A 16,534-nucleotide genomic window follows, 5' to 3' on the forward strand; every position below is an offset into this window, starting at 1 on the left:
CTGTTTGCACTTGCTGCGGCTCACGTGTGGTTCTCCCTTGGTGCTGTCGCCAGGGCCGTCGGTCCGCATTGGTGTCTGTCTGGTGTCTTTGAGGGGTTCTTGGGTTGTGTTGCTACTAGTCCTTGGGCTTCTCCTCTTTTTGTCTTTGACGCACCTGCGGGTGTCCAGCTCTTCTGGGTAATACGATTTCCACTTTTCTTCTTCTTCTGGGGCAGTGACATGCCACATGTTCTAACAAGGCCAACAGGCTTATTAATTTCAATGGTCTCGAGACCATTCAGGCGAACCTTCAGTCACTCTTCTCGGCTGCATGGCAAGCCGCTCGTCTTGGGTGCTCCTTCTTCAGGGATAGCTTCCACCGGCAGTGGTGAGCTGTGGTGGCGGCTGGCCACTTGTGGTGTACGACTCTCCTCTTGTCAGCCTTAGATCACGGATGACTTCTGCGTGAGGCGCTGTGAGGGAGGACACTGTGCTCCGTTGTGCCCCTTCCGGGCTCCGTTGCTGCTGTGGAGATGTATGAGATCTCCCTTCTGATTCTAGCAGTGCTTCTTTTCTTTGGAGATGTAGCCTTCTGTCCTGGGCCTTTACTCGTGCTGATGTGCTTCTGGGTGCTGGTGGCGCGCACCTTGGACTTCTTCTTGGGCGCCCTCTTCTGGCACCTTGTGTGCCTGTTCTACCTTCTTTCAGGGGTGTTTCTCTATGAAGATGTCTCTATCCCCAAACACCTGCCTGTGCTGTTACCTTTGCTGGGGCGTCGTCCTGCTCCCTTCTGGCTTCATGTCTCCTTGGAATTTGCTGCTCTCATCTATTTGATGCTTGTCCGCGCTGGTGCAACTTAGGGCTCCTTGGGGCTCTTGAGTGTGGTGCGACAGTCTTTCTCCTTCAGACGGAGATTCAGCCCATTGGGGGCATGTGGTGCATGCAGCGGAATCACTGGAGAGATTGCTTGAAACTCTTGGTTGCAGCCTAGCCAGGCGCCGTCCATTTAGAAGTTCCTGCTTCTCAGTGACTGTCTGCCAGAATTGATGCCTATACTGCAGGGTGTGGATGACTCTCAGCCTTCAGCACTGCATGCCAGGGGCAATAGGAGTATACCTAGTGGTGCCTTGCAGTGAGCACCGTGTAGCTCAGCAAAAGTCTGGTTGCACCAGCTCTTTTTGGTGGCAGCTCTGTCAGTGTGGCACTGGGCACTTGCTTGCTGTCACTCCTGCTATGCAGTTCAGAGGACACGTGTTTGTGGAATGAGTGATCCCTGGATGTGGTCACTTCAGGTGCTGGCTGGCTACTTGGAGTGTAGGATTCTGTACCGCTCACTACAGTTAGGAATGTGGTGACTACTTTTTGTGATGTGGCAGCAGTGCTGAAACTGTAAGCCACACTGGGCAGTATTCTTTTGCTGAATTGGGAGGATATCTCTATGTCCCTGGTTTTCGTTCTGGAGCCTTCATCTGTCATTCTTTTGGGGAAAAAAAACATTAGCTGCCATCCCTTTGACACAGATTGCAGGCTATAGCAATCAGTCCTCCATTTGCTGCAGGCCTGTCCATGCTAAGCATTGTCAGTAGTCAAGCGTGGTACTGCAAATGACCATTAGATGGCACTGCTACTCCTTTCTTTGCATTCAGCTGCCTTGCATTCATGTAAGTCCGTGTCCTTTTTAGGTCTCGCCTGTCGATGCGCATGCGCATCGAGCAAGCGAGACTATGGGGGCTCATCTACTCTTTATCCAACTTGCAAGGAATCGTGGCGATTCCTTGCAGTGCACGAGAAATTTAAGCTCAATGCGCATGCGCATTGAGCTTAAATGCGCGTGCACATGCCCCCAGCCGCCTGCCTTGCCTACTCTCTCTCACAGCCTCCCCCAGCTCCGCCCCCTCACTACTTGATTGCACGGCCGCTAGGCCGTGCCTCCCCTACTCTCCTCCCCCCTCCTCCCCTGCCTGCCTGCCGCTAGGCCGTGCCTCCCCTACTCTCCTCCCCCCTCCTCCTCCTACTCTCCTCCCCTGCCTGCCTGCCGTGTCGCACCTCTCCCCTCTCCGCCCCCTCCCCTGCCCGCCGTGTTACGGTGAAAGGCTTGTTTGTTTATTTTACCCGCCGTGTCTCTGCTGCTTGCCCCTGTCCTGTCTCTCCTCCTCTCCCTCTCTATACCCTCCCCCTCCCCCCCACCACTCCCATCAAGTCCCTCTGGCCCTTCCCTCCTCCCCGGACCCCTCCTCCCCTGCCCCCTCCACCCTTTCTTGTTACCACTTGTAAAGAGAAAGCGGACTGAGCTCCCCTATTTAGTCCTGTGGGCCCATTCACAGTATGGCGTGCAGGCACAGGCTGCACTTTGGGGTCGACCAGATCCACCCAATCTGTTTAATCCTGGCGGCAAGCGGTTGGTGTGTCGCAGGGGTCTCCACAGGTCTCACCAGGTAGGGTTTACCACTGACCGCAGTTCCAGGACGCGTTCAACTTGCAATTGCATCATAGCACGAGCACCGCAGTGTGCTGTTTTCCCTGCATCCCATACTTTGGCCTCAGTGATGACAGTGTATCCCCGTACGCGACTGTTGTGCACGACAGGCCCAGTGCCATAGCCCTACGTGGGCTGGATCCAGCAGCAGCCTCCGTCACAGCTGGTTGGCGGACTCGAGCCGACACGTGTCTCTGCTGCTTGCCCCTGTCCTGTCTCTCCTCCTCTCCCTCTCTATACCCTCCCCCTCCCCCCCACCACTCCCATCAAGTCCCTCTGGCCCTTCCCTCCTCCCCGGACCCCTCCTCCCCTGCCCCCTCCACCCTTTCTTGTTACCACTTGTAAAGAAAAAGCGGACTGAGCCAATATCTCAGACCAGACGGGGCAGGCCAGTTCCGGGTCTGAAGCTGCATGAACAGCATTCGAGGTGATGCGCAAACTGCACTGGGACGGCCCTGGGGTTCAGGGCCAGACCCCCCGCCCACGCCTTGGTTAATAAATAGCTCCCCTCTACCCTCCCCGGATCGTCTAAAGGACAAACAGTAGAATAACCTTTTTTTTTACTGAAAGTAGTCACACAAGCACAGTACACAAAGCTCCCCGGCCTGTAGTTCAAGCCCCACCCCACGCAGCACCTGCAGGGGGCTGCCTGATAGAATCAGACTGCCCACACCCCTCCATAGGCGGTATTCCGGTGCTATTGTGCCCACTCTGGTAATCATGACGCCCCCTGCTGCGTGCATTTACAATGTGATGCGTTCCTTCCGCTGGAGGGCAGATTCGACCACACACTGTTCACAATCACAAGCAGGCTCTGTTCTGCAAGGTGCCGGGGGACCTTCCTGCAGCCCACGCGTTTCTAAAATGTCAGTTCCGTAGGTGTTTCCGACAGCCCTCCCCGCGGCTCACAGCACGTAACTTTCCTTAAGGGATGTTGTTTATCTCGTGTTTTGTTTTCTTTTTATAGGGATATGTTTTTATGCATTTATGACAAGGTCTCGTGGCGGTGTCACCTCGCATCCCAAAATACCTACCCCCTCACCCTCAACCCCTCACCCTCACTCACCCTCACTCACCCTCAACCCCTCACCCACCCTCAACCCCTCACCCTCAATCCCTCACCCTCACTCACCCTCACTCACCCTCAACCCCTCACCCTCACTCACCCTCACCCACACTCACCCTCACCCACACTCACCCTCACCCACACTCACCCTCACTCACCCTCAACCCCTCACTCACCCTCACTCACCCTCAACCCCTCACCTACCCTCACCCTCACTCACCCTCAACCTCACCCTCACTCACCCTCACCCTCACTCACCCTCAACACCTCACCCTCACTCACCCTCAACACCTCACCCTCAACCCCTCACCCTCACTCACCCTCAACCCCTCACCCTCAACCCCTCACTCACCCTCACTCTCACTCATCCTCACTCACCCTCAACCCCTCACCCTCACTCACCCTCAACCCCTCACCCTCACTCACCCTCACCCTCACCTTCACTCACCCTCAACCCCTCACCCTCACTCACCCTCAACGCCTCACCCTCAATCACCCTCAACCCCTCACCCTCACCCACCTTCACTCACCCTCACCCTCACTCACCCTCACTCACCCTCACTCACACTCACCCTCACTCACCCTCACCCACCCTCAACCCCTCATCCTCACTCACCCTCAACCCCTCACCCTCACTCACCCTCAACCCCTCACCCTCACTCACCCCCACTCACCCTCAACCCCTCACCCTCAACCCCTCACCCTCACCCTCACTCACCCTCAACCCCTCACCCACCCTCAACCCCTCACCCTCAACCCCTCACCCTCAATCCCTCACCCTCACTCACCCTCACTCACCCACACTCACCCACACTCACCCACACTCACCCTCACTCACCTTCACCCTCACTCACCTTCAACCCCTCACCCTCACTCACCCTCAACCCCTCACCCTCCCTCACCCTCATTCACCCTCAACCCCTCACCCTCACTCACCCTCAACCCCTCACCCTCACTCACCCTCAACCCCTCAACCTCAATCCCTCACCCTCACCCACACTCACCCACACTCACCCACACTCACACTCACCCCCACTCACCCTCACTCACACTCACACTCACCCACCCTCACTCACCCTCACCCTCACTCTCACTCACCCTCACCCTCACTCACCCTCACTCACCCTCAACCTCATGCTAAAGATTTACAAAAAACCCCATTAACAATTCTAAAAGCACTAACTCTAATGCTGCGAGACCTATTGCATTTCTAATGCTTGTTGATTCAGCACGTTTTCCTAGCTCCGGTTGCTCTCTCCGAGCTCCTGACTCATGGATGGGGCAAGTTCCACCTGGCCGCCGCTCGAGATTATTCACCAGGGCACCTCCAGGCAGCAGGACAGTTCTTTCCAATGCAGTAGTTTATTAGGGCGAGGCCTGCGCCACTTCGTCAGAAGTGGGCGGAGTTTCGAAGCCCTCTTTTAAGGGCTTGCAGAAAAGCAGTTGAAAAATTCCAGACATTCCATTATGTGCGAGAGTTTTCATGGTGTTTTGGTGGCATATGCTTTGCGATAGGTCCTGGCAAGGCTGTGTTATAGTAAGGCAGCACGCCATAGGCCGTAGGAATTTCTCAATCTAGACTTCCTCCATATTCTGTGCGGTTACGCGCAGGGGAGCGCAATTAATTATCAATTACAGCTGTCAGGGGGCCCAGGTAATGGAATCCAGATGTTCTGGGCGCGTTCACCAGTCTGCAGTGAGTGGAGCGCATTCGTGCTTGTTCTGTGTTCTCCTTCTACCAAAGACATTACTCGGGTTTCCTCTTGTCATGCAGATCTGGTTTTCTTTACTGACTACAGCTGTGTTTATATAGACGGTGGCTTCAGTTGTGCAGCAGGTGCAGTGGCACCTCTGTGGCATAGCTACCATTGTGCAGCAGATGCAGTGGCACCAGTGTGGTGTAAGTATCTTTGGTGGAGCAGGTGCAGTGGCACCAGTGTGGCATAGCTACACTTGTGCAGCAGGCGCAGTTGCACCAGTGTGGCATAGCTACCCTTGTGCAGGAGGTGCAGTGGCACCACTGTGGCATAGCTACCATTGTGCTGCAGGTGCAGTGGCACCAGTGTGGTGTAAGTATCTTTGGTGGAGCAGGTGCAGTGGCACAAGTGTGGCGTAGATGTAGCTATCATTGGTGGAGCAGGTGCAGTGGCACCAGTGTGGTATAGCTATCATTGTTGCAGCAGGTACAGTGGCCCCAGTGTGGCGTAGCTACCATTGCTGTAGCAGGGGACCGTAGAAACACAGGTCTGTACTGATTCAGAGTGCAGATTGATTCATAGTGCAGATTCAGAGTGCAGATTCAGAGTGCAGAGTACAGATTCAGAGTGCAAAGTGCAGATTCAGAGTGCAGAGTGCAGATTGGTAGTGCAGAGTGCAGATTGGTAGTGCAGAGTGCAGATTGTGAGCGCAGATTGGTAGTGCAGATTGCAGATTGAGAGTGCAGAGTGCAGATTGAGAGTGCAGATTGAGAGTGCAGAGTGCAGATTGGTAGTGCAGAGTGCAGATTCAGAGTGCAGATTCAGAGTGCAGATTGCAGATTGGTAGTGTAGAGTGCAGATTCAGAGTGCAGAGTGCAGATTCAGAGTGCAGAGTGCAGATTCAGAGTGCAGAGTGCAGTTTCAGAGTGCAGAGTGCAGATTGGTAGTGCAGAGTGCAGATTGAGAGTGCAGAGTGCAGATTGAGAGTGCAGATTGAGAGTGCAGAGTGCAGATTGAGAGTGCAGTTTCAGAGTGCAGATTCAGAGTGCAGATTCAGAGTGCAGATTCAGAGTGCAGATTCAGAGTGCAGATTCAGAGTGCAGATTCAGAGTGCAGATTAAGAGTGCTTGGTAGTGCAGAGTGCAGATTCAGAGTGCAGAGTGCAGATTCAGAGTGCACAGTGAGAATGCAGAGTGCAGTTTCAGAGTGCAGATTCAGAGTGCAGATTCAGAGTGCAGATTCAGAGTGCAGATTCAGAGTGCTTGGTAGTGCAGAGTGCAGATTCAGAGTGCAGAGTGCAGATTGGTAGTGCAGAGTGCAGATTAAGAGTGCAGAGTGCAGATTGAGAGTGCAGAGTGCAGATTGAGAGTGCAGATTGAGAGTGCAGAGTGCAGATTCAGAGTGCAGATTCAGAGTGCATTTGTGAGTGCAGAGTGCAGTTTCAGAGTGCAGTTTCAGATTGCTGATTCAGAGTGCAGATTCAGAGTGCAGATTCAGAGTGCAAATTCAGGGTGCAGAGGGCAGATTCAGAGTGCAGATTCAGAGTGCAGATTCAGAGTGTGCAGAGTGCAGAGTGCAGATTGAGAGTGCAGAGTACAGATTCAGAGTGCAGATTGAGAGTGCAGAGTGTGAGTGCAGAGTGCAGATTGAGAGTGCAGATGCAGATTGAGAGTGCAGAGTGAAGATTCAGAGTGCAGAGTGCAGATTCAGAGTGCAGAGTGCAGATTGGTAGTGCAGAGTGCAGATTGAGAGTGCAGAGTGCAGATTCAGAGTGCAGATTCAGAGTGCAGATTCAGAGTGCAGATTGAGAGTGCAGAGTGCAGATTGAGAGTGCAGAGTGCAGAGTGCAGAGTGCAGAGTGTGAGTGCAGAGTGTGAGTGCAGAGTGCAGATTCAGAGTGCAGATTGAGAGTGCAGAGTGCAGAGTGTGAGTGCAGAGTGCAGATTCAGAGTGCAGAGTGTGAGTGCAGATTGCAGATTCAGAGTGCAGAGTGCGAGTAAAGTAAAGTAAAGTAAATATTTATATAGCGCACTACATACCCAGAGGGTCCCAAGGCGCTTGAGGAAGGGGGGGGGGAATGTTACTTATCGAATATCTAGGTTTTTAGTTGTTTTCTGAAGGATAGGTGGTTTTGTGTAAGGCGGAGGTGGGTGGGAAGGGAGTTCCATGTTTTGGCCGCTAGGTAGGAGAAGGATCTTCCTCCCATGGTGGTTTTGAGGATGCGTGGAACAGTGGCGAGGGCTTGATTGGACGATCGCAGCTGGCGGGTGGGGGTGTAAAAGGATAGGCGTGTGTTGAGGCATTCGGGTGAAGAGTGCAGATTCAGAGTGCAGAGTGTGAGTGAAGAGTGCAGTTTCAGAGTGCAGTTTCAGATTGCTGATTCAGAGTGCAGATTCAGAGTGCAGATTCAGAGTGCAGATTCAGGGTGCAGAGGGCAGATTCAGAGTGCAGATTCAGAGTGCAGATTCAGAGTGCAGATTCAGAGTGTGCAGAGTGCAGAGTGCAGATTGAGAGTGCAGAGTACAGATTCAGAGTGCAGATTGAGAGTGCAGAGTGCAGATTGAGAGTGCAGATGCAGATTGAGAGTGCAGAGTGAAGATTCAGAGTGCAGAGTGCAGATTCAGAGTGCAGAGTGCAGATTGGTAGTGCAGAGAGCAGATTGAGAGTGCAGAGTGCAGATTCAGAGTGCAGATTCAGAGTGCAGCGTGCAGATTCAGAGTGCAGATTGAGAGTGCAGAGTGCAGATTGAGAGTGCAGAGTGCAGAGTGTGAGTGCAGAGTGTGAGTGCAGAGTGCAGATTCAGAGTGCAGAGTGCGAGTGCAGAGTGCAGATTCAGAGTGCAGAGTGTGAGTGCAGATTGCAGATTCAGAGTGCAGAGTGCGAGTAAAGTAAAGTAAAGTAAAGTAAATATTTATATAGCGCACTACATACCCAGAGGGTCTCAAGGCGCTTGAGGAAGGGGGGGGGAATGTTACTTATCGAATATCCAGGTTTTTAGTTGCTTTCTGAAGGATAGGTGGTTTTGTGTAAGGCGGAGGTGGGTGGGAAGGGAGTTCCATGTTTTGGCCGCTAGGTAGGAGAAGGATCTTCCTCCCATGGTGGTTTTGAGGATGCGTGGAACAGTGGCGAGGGCTTGATTGGACGATCGCAGCTGGCGGGTGGGGGTGTAAAAGGATAGGCGTGTGTTGAGGCATTCGGGTGAAGAGTGCAGATTCAGAGTGCAGAGTGTGAGTGAAGAGTGCATTTGTGAGTGCAGAGTGTGAGTGAAGAGTGCATTTGTGAGTGCAGAGTGCAGATTGAGAGTGCAGAGTGCAGAGTGTGAGTGCAGAGTGCAGATTCAGAGTGCAGAGTGCAGATTCAGAGTGCAGAGTGCAGATTCAGAGTGCAGAGTGCAGATTCAGAGTGCAGAGTGTAGAGTGTGAGTGCAGAGTGCAGATTCAGAGTGCAGAGTGTGAGTAAAGTAAAGTAAAGTAAATATTTATATAGCGCACTACATACCCAGAGGGTCTCAAGGCGCTTGAGGAAGGGGGGGGGGGGGAATGTTACTTATCGAATATCCAGGTTTTTAGTTGTTTTCTGAAGGATAGGTGGTTTTGTGTAAGGCGGAGGTGGGTGGGAAGGGAGTTCCATGTTTTGGCCGCTAGGTAGGAGAAGGATCTTCCTCCCATGGTGGTTTTGTGGATGCGTGGAACAGTGGCGAGGGCTTGATTGGACGATCGCAGCTGGCGGGTGGGGGTGTAAAAGGATAGGCGTGTGTTGAGGCATTCGGGTGAAGAGTGCAGATTCAGAGTGCAGAGTGTGATTGAAGAGTGCATTTGTGAGTGCAGAGTGTGAGTGAAGAGTGCATTTGTGAGTGCAGAGTGCAGATTCAGAGTGCAGATTGTGAGTGCAGAGTTCAGAGTGCAGGGTGCAGATTCAGAGTGACTGAGTGCAGAGTGAGTGTAAAGTGACAGTGAGTGCAGAGTGACTGCAGAGATAGTGTGTAAGGGTGCAGGGTGCACACTGTGTTAGTGTGCAGAATGAGTGTGCAGGATAAACAGTATGTGACTATGCAGGGTGACATTGGGAGTGTGCGGGTGAGCAGTGTGTGAATGTGTAGGGGCAGTGTGTGAGTGTGCAGAAAACACCACATACACATACCAAACACACACCCACCATACACACACCACATACACCACACACACATAACACACACACAAACCACACACCTCACTCTCTCAACACCACACACTCGTCACCACTCACCACAACACACTCACCACCACACACTCACCCCCACCAGGCTCACCCCCACAGACTCACCACCACACACTCACCACTACACAGAAAACAACACACACAACAACACACCCCCAGCCGTCAATGAATGCTTTCACCAGGCACAAACACCAACAACCATCAATGTACGCTTTCACCAAAAACAAACACGACCATGCATCAGTGCCGCTAAACACTCACTCACGCACACAACAAACAATGTCAGTGCAACTTTAACACCAACAGCTGACAGTGCACCAGCCACTCTTTCAATTGGCACAATCATCAACAGCTGTCAGTGCACCCTTTCACCAACCACATGCATTACCATCCAGCTCTGTACGCTTGACAGCCACACTCACTAACAGCTCTTACTGCACGCTACCACCAGTCATACACACCTCAAGCCACCACTACACGCTTCCACCAAACACACACACCAACAGCCATCACTGCACAATTCCTACAGGCACACATATCCACCACACATCAATGCACACACCAATTGATAACGCATCCACCAATTAATATTGTACCTATCGCACTATGCTGCACTTTACCTTTTAAAGATATTGCGTTAAACTGCAGCATGCCACCATTGATAACATTCCAATCCAACACACATATCTCCAACACACACCACATGTTTCCACTCCAAAACACATGCCTAAAACACATTGCCATTTACAATGCCATTATCTCTAACTCAAACAAACCCGAGCCCTAATGCATTCCTAATGCTTGTTTCTTTATTGGGAGTGTGTAGGGCCCTCACTCTGCCTGGTGTTCAGCAGCTCACTCACTCACTCACTCACTCACTCACTCACTCACTCACTCACTCACTCACTCACTCACTCACTCACTCACTCACTCACTCACTCACTCACTCACTTCGGGTCTCTCGCGTGACCCGAAACAGCACGGGGCTCTCCCTTCCAGCCGATGCAGCCTCGCGGCCAGCCCTGCGCTTCTTCCAGGCACTTTCTCTACACGGCTCCCTGGGGTAACACGTCGTCTGCAGTGCCAGGATCGGTTAGTCTACACGGACTCACTTGCACTGCCACAAGTGCCTCGGACAGTTAACCCTTCTTTCCTCTACCCCGCCACCGCAGCCTCTCTCGGTTCTCACGCTGCGCGGGGGAAGGGGGCTGGAGGTAATGCATGGAATCTCCAGAACTATGGTATGGGGCAGTGTTCTTCACAGGGTGGAGGGAGCGGGTCGCTGCTCAGCTTTCGTCCTCCCCCGTCAGGTTTTCTTCACTGTCCGGTTTCCCCACCTCGTTCTTCGCTGCCCCCGATGTCTTGCAGTAAGGGCTCACCTTACGCCCACCAGGCTTTGTAGGCAGATGAAACGCGGGGTGGGCTCCCGCTCTGCTCCATTGTCTCTCTCTGCCCTGGACAGGCCTTCACTCCCTGCGAGTCTCGCTGGTCGCTGCTGGTGCCCCGGTGTTTCTGCGGTCATCTACGGGCCGCTTCCGCTTACTTTGCGGGGCTTCATGACCACCCGGTCCAGCACTTTTCGCCGTGTATGGCTCTATCACTTTCTCAGGCGTCTCTCACCTTGTCTCAGCAGTCCGGCCTCGCTCACATTACCTCTGCCATCACGGAGCACACTTCATGCAGGATAGCGCAGCAGCAGGTTCTTCGATGCGGGGTGGGCTACTACCACCTCACTTTGACAAGCACTGCGGGTCCTCTGATACTTCTTCACCTGCTGCAAGTGGTGCCCTCGACACGGGCAGCACACATTCCCTCTTCAACCACCAAATGAGGCGGCTGCACACGCGGGATTAGCCCGCTGGTCGCTAATGTGGTGTCCTGGGATCCTAGGCCCACATGGCGAGACAAAGACCACACAGACACAATAGGTTACTGAGACTAGCCACGAGCACGTGCATCCGGGCCCATTTATTAGCCGGGTCACGTCACTCGTGATGCCGGTGGTGGATGGGTTTGGGGTGTGTGTGCCCACTCCCATAGGGGGAGTGGTTATTAAACTAGTGCCTGGCGAGACACTAGAACGTGTCTCACAAGACACTACACCAAAGTTGAAATAGTAAGAGTCAAGACTTACTTACGAAGGTTTTGAAGGGATTAGAACTCAAATACACATAGCTGCCAAGGTTTCAGATTGCTATGTGTGACATTTTAATAATTTTAGAGTAATTATGAGTGACATTTCAATGACTATGAGTGACACTGTCTTGTGAGCAAAATTAAGCAATGAAGAGGAGGGAAACAATAATATCAGAAATTGCACACATTTGAGGAACGAGAAACTAAGTTAACTGCTGCAAAACGTAAGAAATATAAACAACTTCCATTGATCAGACTCTAGCTAAAATTATAGAAATTAGATAAAGCAGCTTGGAAGTGGTTGAAAATGTCATTATAATCAGCTGAGTGACTCAGTCTCACTCAGCAGCCACCAGTGACCTGAGCTATAACGAAACTGAAAAACAAAGCAGAGACGTACTGTGTGAGTGACAGGGGCATAGGCAAACTCAGAATAAGTCTAGAATGGAGTGCATTTGCTAGTAGGTGTCTGGGTAGGCACGTGATTGAGATGAGCCACACTTCACACATAGAACTGGGTACGCTCTCAGGTATGTTTGTACTGTCTGTTTTTATTAGTTTAAATGGTTAAAGTTCTCTGTAGTTTAAAATGACCATATAAATCGAAAGTAATCAATGGCATTTATTAGAACGACGTGAATAAACACGGCACAGTTTGTTCTATTTAATAAGAAGCTAGTGGGGTTTGATGTGCTGTGCTAGCTGCCCTGACCCGGGCAGACTGAGAGTTTCTGAATAAGTGAAAGATCCGCCGTGGCCTTCATGTGCTGCTTCTTATCTCTTTTCCTCTACTTGTGAGGAAGAGTGACGCTCTGAACAAACAAGAAGGCCTAAAAAAACCTTTCCAGTCGCTTCAAAGCCCCGCGACCTCTCCCAAGGCTTCACCGAGGAGAGATAACCGAGGTACGGTGGAAGGGAGCTGCACGTGGGGGCTCAGCCAGCATCTCAATTTCGCGCACACAGGCTCTCTCTCCCACTAACCACGACCAGTCGTACATATGGCATTAGCAAAATGTCACTAACCTCACAGAAGAAGGGCCCTCCACCTCCAGTCTGTCCAGGCGGCCCCGGTGTCACTGACTTCACTCCGCGACGATCGGCTACAGTAAGATATTTCATGATTCAAAGGGGGCGGTAATAACAATAGCTAGCACGTGGTGCCCGAGCAGATTAAAGCCGGCGGACGGTGCCGTAGTTATAGACAGCACTACCTCTAAAGATGATGACATGCTGCGCCACATGCAAACTATCCAGCCGCATCGAGCGCCCAAAATAAACTGCGTGCGCTTCTGCAGTGACGTCTCACCGTGATGACATCAGCCTGCCAGTAAGAGCCGAGCCGGGGCAGTTACATTCAACCAGGATACATTGTACTAAAGCTGCGTTAGCTCAGCTGAATCCCAAGCCTGCTGGAGCTGCCACAGACTCTGTTTTAATCAGGCTTGACAGTCAGGCTTAGTACTAGCAGAAATATTCTCAATCTTCGTCGAGTTACATCTTTTAAAATGCCTTAACATGTCGGAGGGGGATATAGAATGAAACCTTCGAAATGCACTGCACAACTATTGTCTTCTGCGCATAGTTTCTACATGCACGCCATGCCAAGCGATTTGCCTCAGAATAACTTTATATTCCGTTTTTTTATGTTGACCACGGATGTAATTTTAGTATTCCTCAGTCGAAAATTCGTGCCAAATTACAGTTCTTACATCTTTTGCACGTCCTGTTTTCATGTTTTGCCTACATAAGTGCTTTTCTCTTCGTGCAGGGAAAACCCGGTTAGAGTATGAGGGGCGGGGCTCGGGAGCGCCTAGATGCGTCACGTGACTGTTAACGCCTCTCTGGGGTCATGTGACAACAACTTCTCTCTGGATTCAATTTTGCAGTTTCTAGTTGTAGTTCCCTTAGTATTAGTTTCGAGATATCGGCAAGTAATCGAGAGTGGTGGCTCTGCTTGGGGGTGTCACAAGATGGAGCGTGAAGACAGCTGCCCGGTGGAAGAGACTGAAGAGGAGGGAGAGAGCGAGGACAGTGGCAACGTCTCCCAGAGCCTCAGCAATGCCTCTGGGGTGGGTGACGCACCCGAAGAGACCCCGGGAGTGAGCCGAAGCTCTGCCTGGGCTTCTGAGCCGCTGGTGGAAGCAGCCGCGGAAGAGCTGGCTTCGTATCTGCTGCCGGGCTGCGGCGCACAGGAGGTGAGAGGCGGGCTGTTAAAGGGATCAATTTGACGTCACTTACGGTGCTCTAACTGACGTAACTGGACTCCCTGACTTTTAATAAAGCCTTATACGGGTTCTTCACGTTAAGCAGCGGTGACATTCACATGACATTTTTACAGCGCATCCTTGTTTGCGCAGAGGCGTGACTGAGTCACAAATGTTGTCCACGTTTGGTTCAGGCAGCTGTATGGGAGGCAGCCGTAGCTGCCATGTACCTTATTGATGAGGCAGGATGTTTTTGCCTGATTTTAATATGGCCACCCATCGTGACTGTCTTTGACATGTCTTGAGCAGTAAATGCCAAATTCATACGTTCCATCCAGGTTGTCAACAGACAACAGTGTATCCATGTGTACTTTTAAACACAAAGTGAGTGTGATATTGAACACAAAAGTGAGCGTGATGTTTAGCTGGGGTTGTTCCTTGTGTTGTAAATGGACATGCAGTTTTTTAATTTGAAAAAGAGAGTGCAAGCATTTCTCAGGTGGTGTACAGTACTTGCAATGGGAGAACAGCTGCACTTCAAAGGAGTAAATCGGTACGTTGAGAACTGGTGTATAGTTATCCTTTATAAATCATATGCTTTAAAAGATCACGTTAGGCTGTTCTTTGGGATGTTCTCCCCTGCCAAATACGTTTTTGGCAATGTTAAGGTAAATAAAGAAATTAGGATTACAGTGCAAAGTAAAATAAGTAATACGTCACCATAATAGGCAGACGAAGTGGCCTAAACGGCAGAGCTGCAGACTTTGGAGCTAGGTAACAGGTTTAAGTCCCAGTTTTGGCTCCGCTTCCTAATATTTAATCTCCTGTGATTTAGGGGGAAAAAATAGCTCTTGTGTGCTAATGTAAAGTGTTCTAATGCTCTTGGGCCAATTTCCCGCAAAAAACTGCAAATAAAATAGTTAATGATTTAAGAGGCTGTTGTATTTTGAATATGTGACTGTAGTTATGAAGGTCAGGTAGTCGAGGTGTAGTTTGTAGGTTATTTATTAAGTCTTAGTTGCAAGTTAGTAAATCCAGAGCGCAGCCCCACCAGGAGCACCCTGCCCCCTGCTCATCCCTTTCTCCTACTGCTGCACCTCGCTGGTTCCGAAACATTCAATTAGTCATCACCACTCCAACATTCCACAGAGCACATTCAGACTGGCTGAGCAGCTAGGGACAAAGCAACAGGGAAGATGCATTAATACATATACAAGATATACCATGTTCCCCCTTTATACAACACAAAATTATAAGAATGCAAGATGGAATAAAGCATTTACACAAGGAAACTTGTAAAGAGCAATTCAGTCAAAATAAACAAATGCTAGGTAGAACAAAGCATTACTTTAAGAACCTTGCAAATAAAAAATAGGAAACGTCGTGCATAGATAAATACAGAAGAAATATCGCACAGCCTCCCCTATATAAAAACTCAAAAAATATCGAGACAGCAAACTGGTGAAACAGCATTATCTTCAACATCACACATTGCTGGACAGCAGACTGAGGAAGAACCCTAGAAGTCCCACAACAGCATACTAGACAAAAATAATACTGATCCAATTGTCACCACCAACTGGCCAGGAAAGCATGACCGGAGGCATAAACACAGCACAGCAGTAGGCGGGGTACATTATATTAAAGGTGTGGACAAATAAGAACAAGCTTATATGTCCCTATAATAGCCTCTATTCATTAGGGGCTACTATAAGTGATCAGCAGTCCATAAGATATTATGTACTGGCACATGGACACCCCAGATGAAACCGCTCCATTAAGCTTAACAATCACCCCTGTCATGATTCCAGTGTTAGAGACGATATGGCATGCACCCAGGTAACTACCTTACAGGTTGCCTACCTTGTTGACCCAGCCTTTCCAGTGGCCTGCCTCACTGCCTGCCGCCACCAAGACATTAATATGTCCCCCTGCCAGGAGGTGTGGATTCTTGCAGGAGTCTGTAACAAAGACCTGTACTGGAAGGAGGTAACTCCTCCCTTTCTGACAAGATGGCTAGTGAAGTGGCTCATCAAGGTGGTGACCTTCACAGCTTACACTGCCTCTGATATGCAACCAGGCTGCCTCCCAGCAGAAGAAACAACTGTGCCCTTGCTCCAAGGCACATTTGCATCTGGGCAAGCGGGATAATTATGTAAAGTGGCAGAATAGATGGGTCTTGGTTGCAAAGGTGCCCCCCTGAATGTGCTCACCTCAGGGGTGGATTAGCTGCTGGGCTAGTAGCCCATTGGCTCCTTGCACATACAACCCAAAAACCCTTCAATCCAGGATTTAAGGGACACTCCTGGCACCAGAACCTCAGTTCTAATTCGAATTGTAACAAAGGACAAACAAGACCAGAGTCTGTGACTTCAGGACCTACATAAGACGAAGGAGTGATACTTTGCACCTGTGGCAACTATTCTGATACTGCTTGACTGCGACTCGTCCTGGACCAAAGACCGACTATCCCAGATAGAGGGACCTGTTTGAGAGCCTAAGGCAACTCCAGACTCCCTTGGACTAGTAGCACTAGCCCCCTGCGGTTCGCATGGGAAAACAACATTGGTGTCCTTATCTTCTTCCTTCAGAGCGGCTCTTCGGTTATTCTTCTTCTTGTTTGTCTGAGGAGGCAAGGTTCGGGTTCGCTCATAAATAATACATTTATGAGTATTTTAGGTAGGCACAAGCCGGGACCAATGGGTCCCTTTTTTGGGGTGAGTACACCCCGTATTAGGCCACCCTACTGTGGGAGGGGCGGTGACAGAGAGTTGTGCCT

The 16,534-nt window shown here is 50.8% G+C and overlaps 1 protein-coding gene across 1 annotated transcript in view; it reads left to right on the forward strand.

Moving 5' to 3' along the window:
* Positions 1–13,341: 13,341 nt before the first annotated feature.
* Positions 13,342–16,534, forward strand: part of BLOC1S4 (biogenesis of lysosomal organelles complex 1 subunit 4) — a 132,539-nt gene continuing 129,346 nt past the window's right edge. Inside the window, exon 1 of the mRNA XM_086965188.1 lies at positions 13,342–13,746. Coding sequence (XP_086821314.1) covers positions 13,366–13,746 — 381 coding nt within the window. The 5' untranslated portion in view covers positions 13,342–13,365. The remainder of the gene's footprint in view (positions 13,747–16,534) is intronic.

Source organism: Lissotriton vulgaris, chromosome 4_1, assembly GCF_964263255.1.
Source record: "Lissotriton vulgaris chromosome 4_1, aLisVul1.2, whole genome shotgun sequence".
In the NCBI taxonomy this organism is placed as follows: Eukaryota; Metazoa; Chordata; class Amphibia; order Caudata; family Salamandridae; genus Lissotriton; species Lissotriton vulgaris.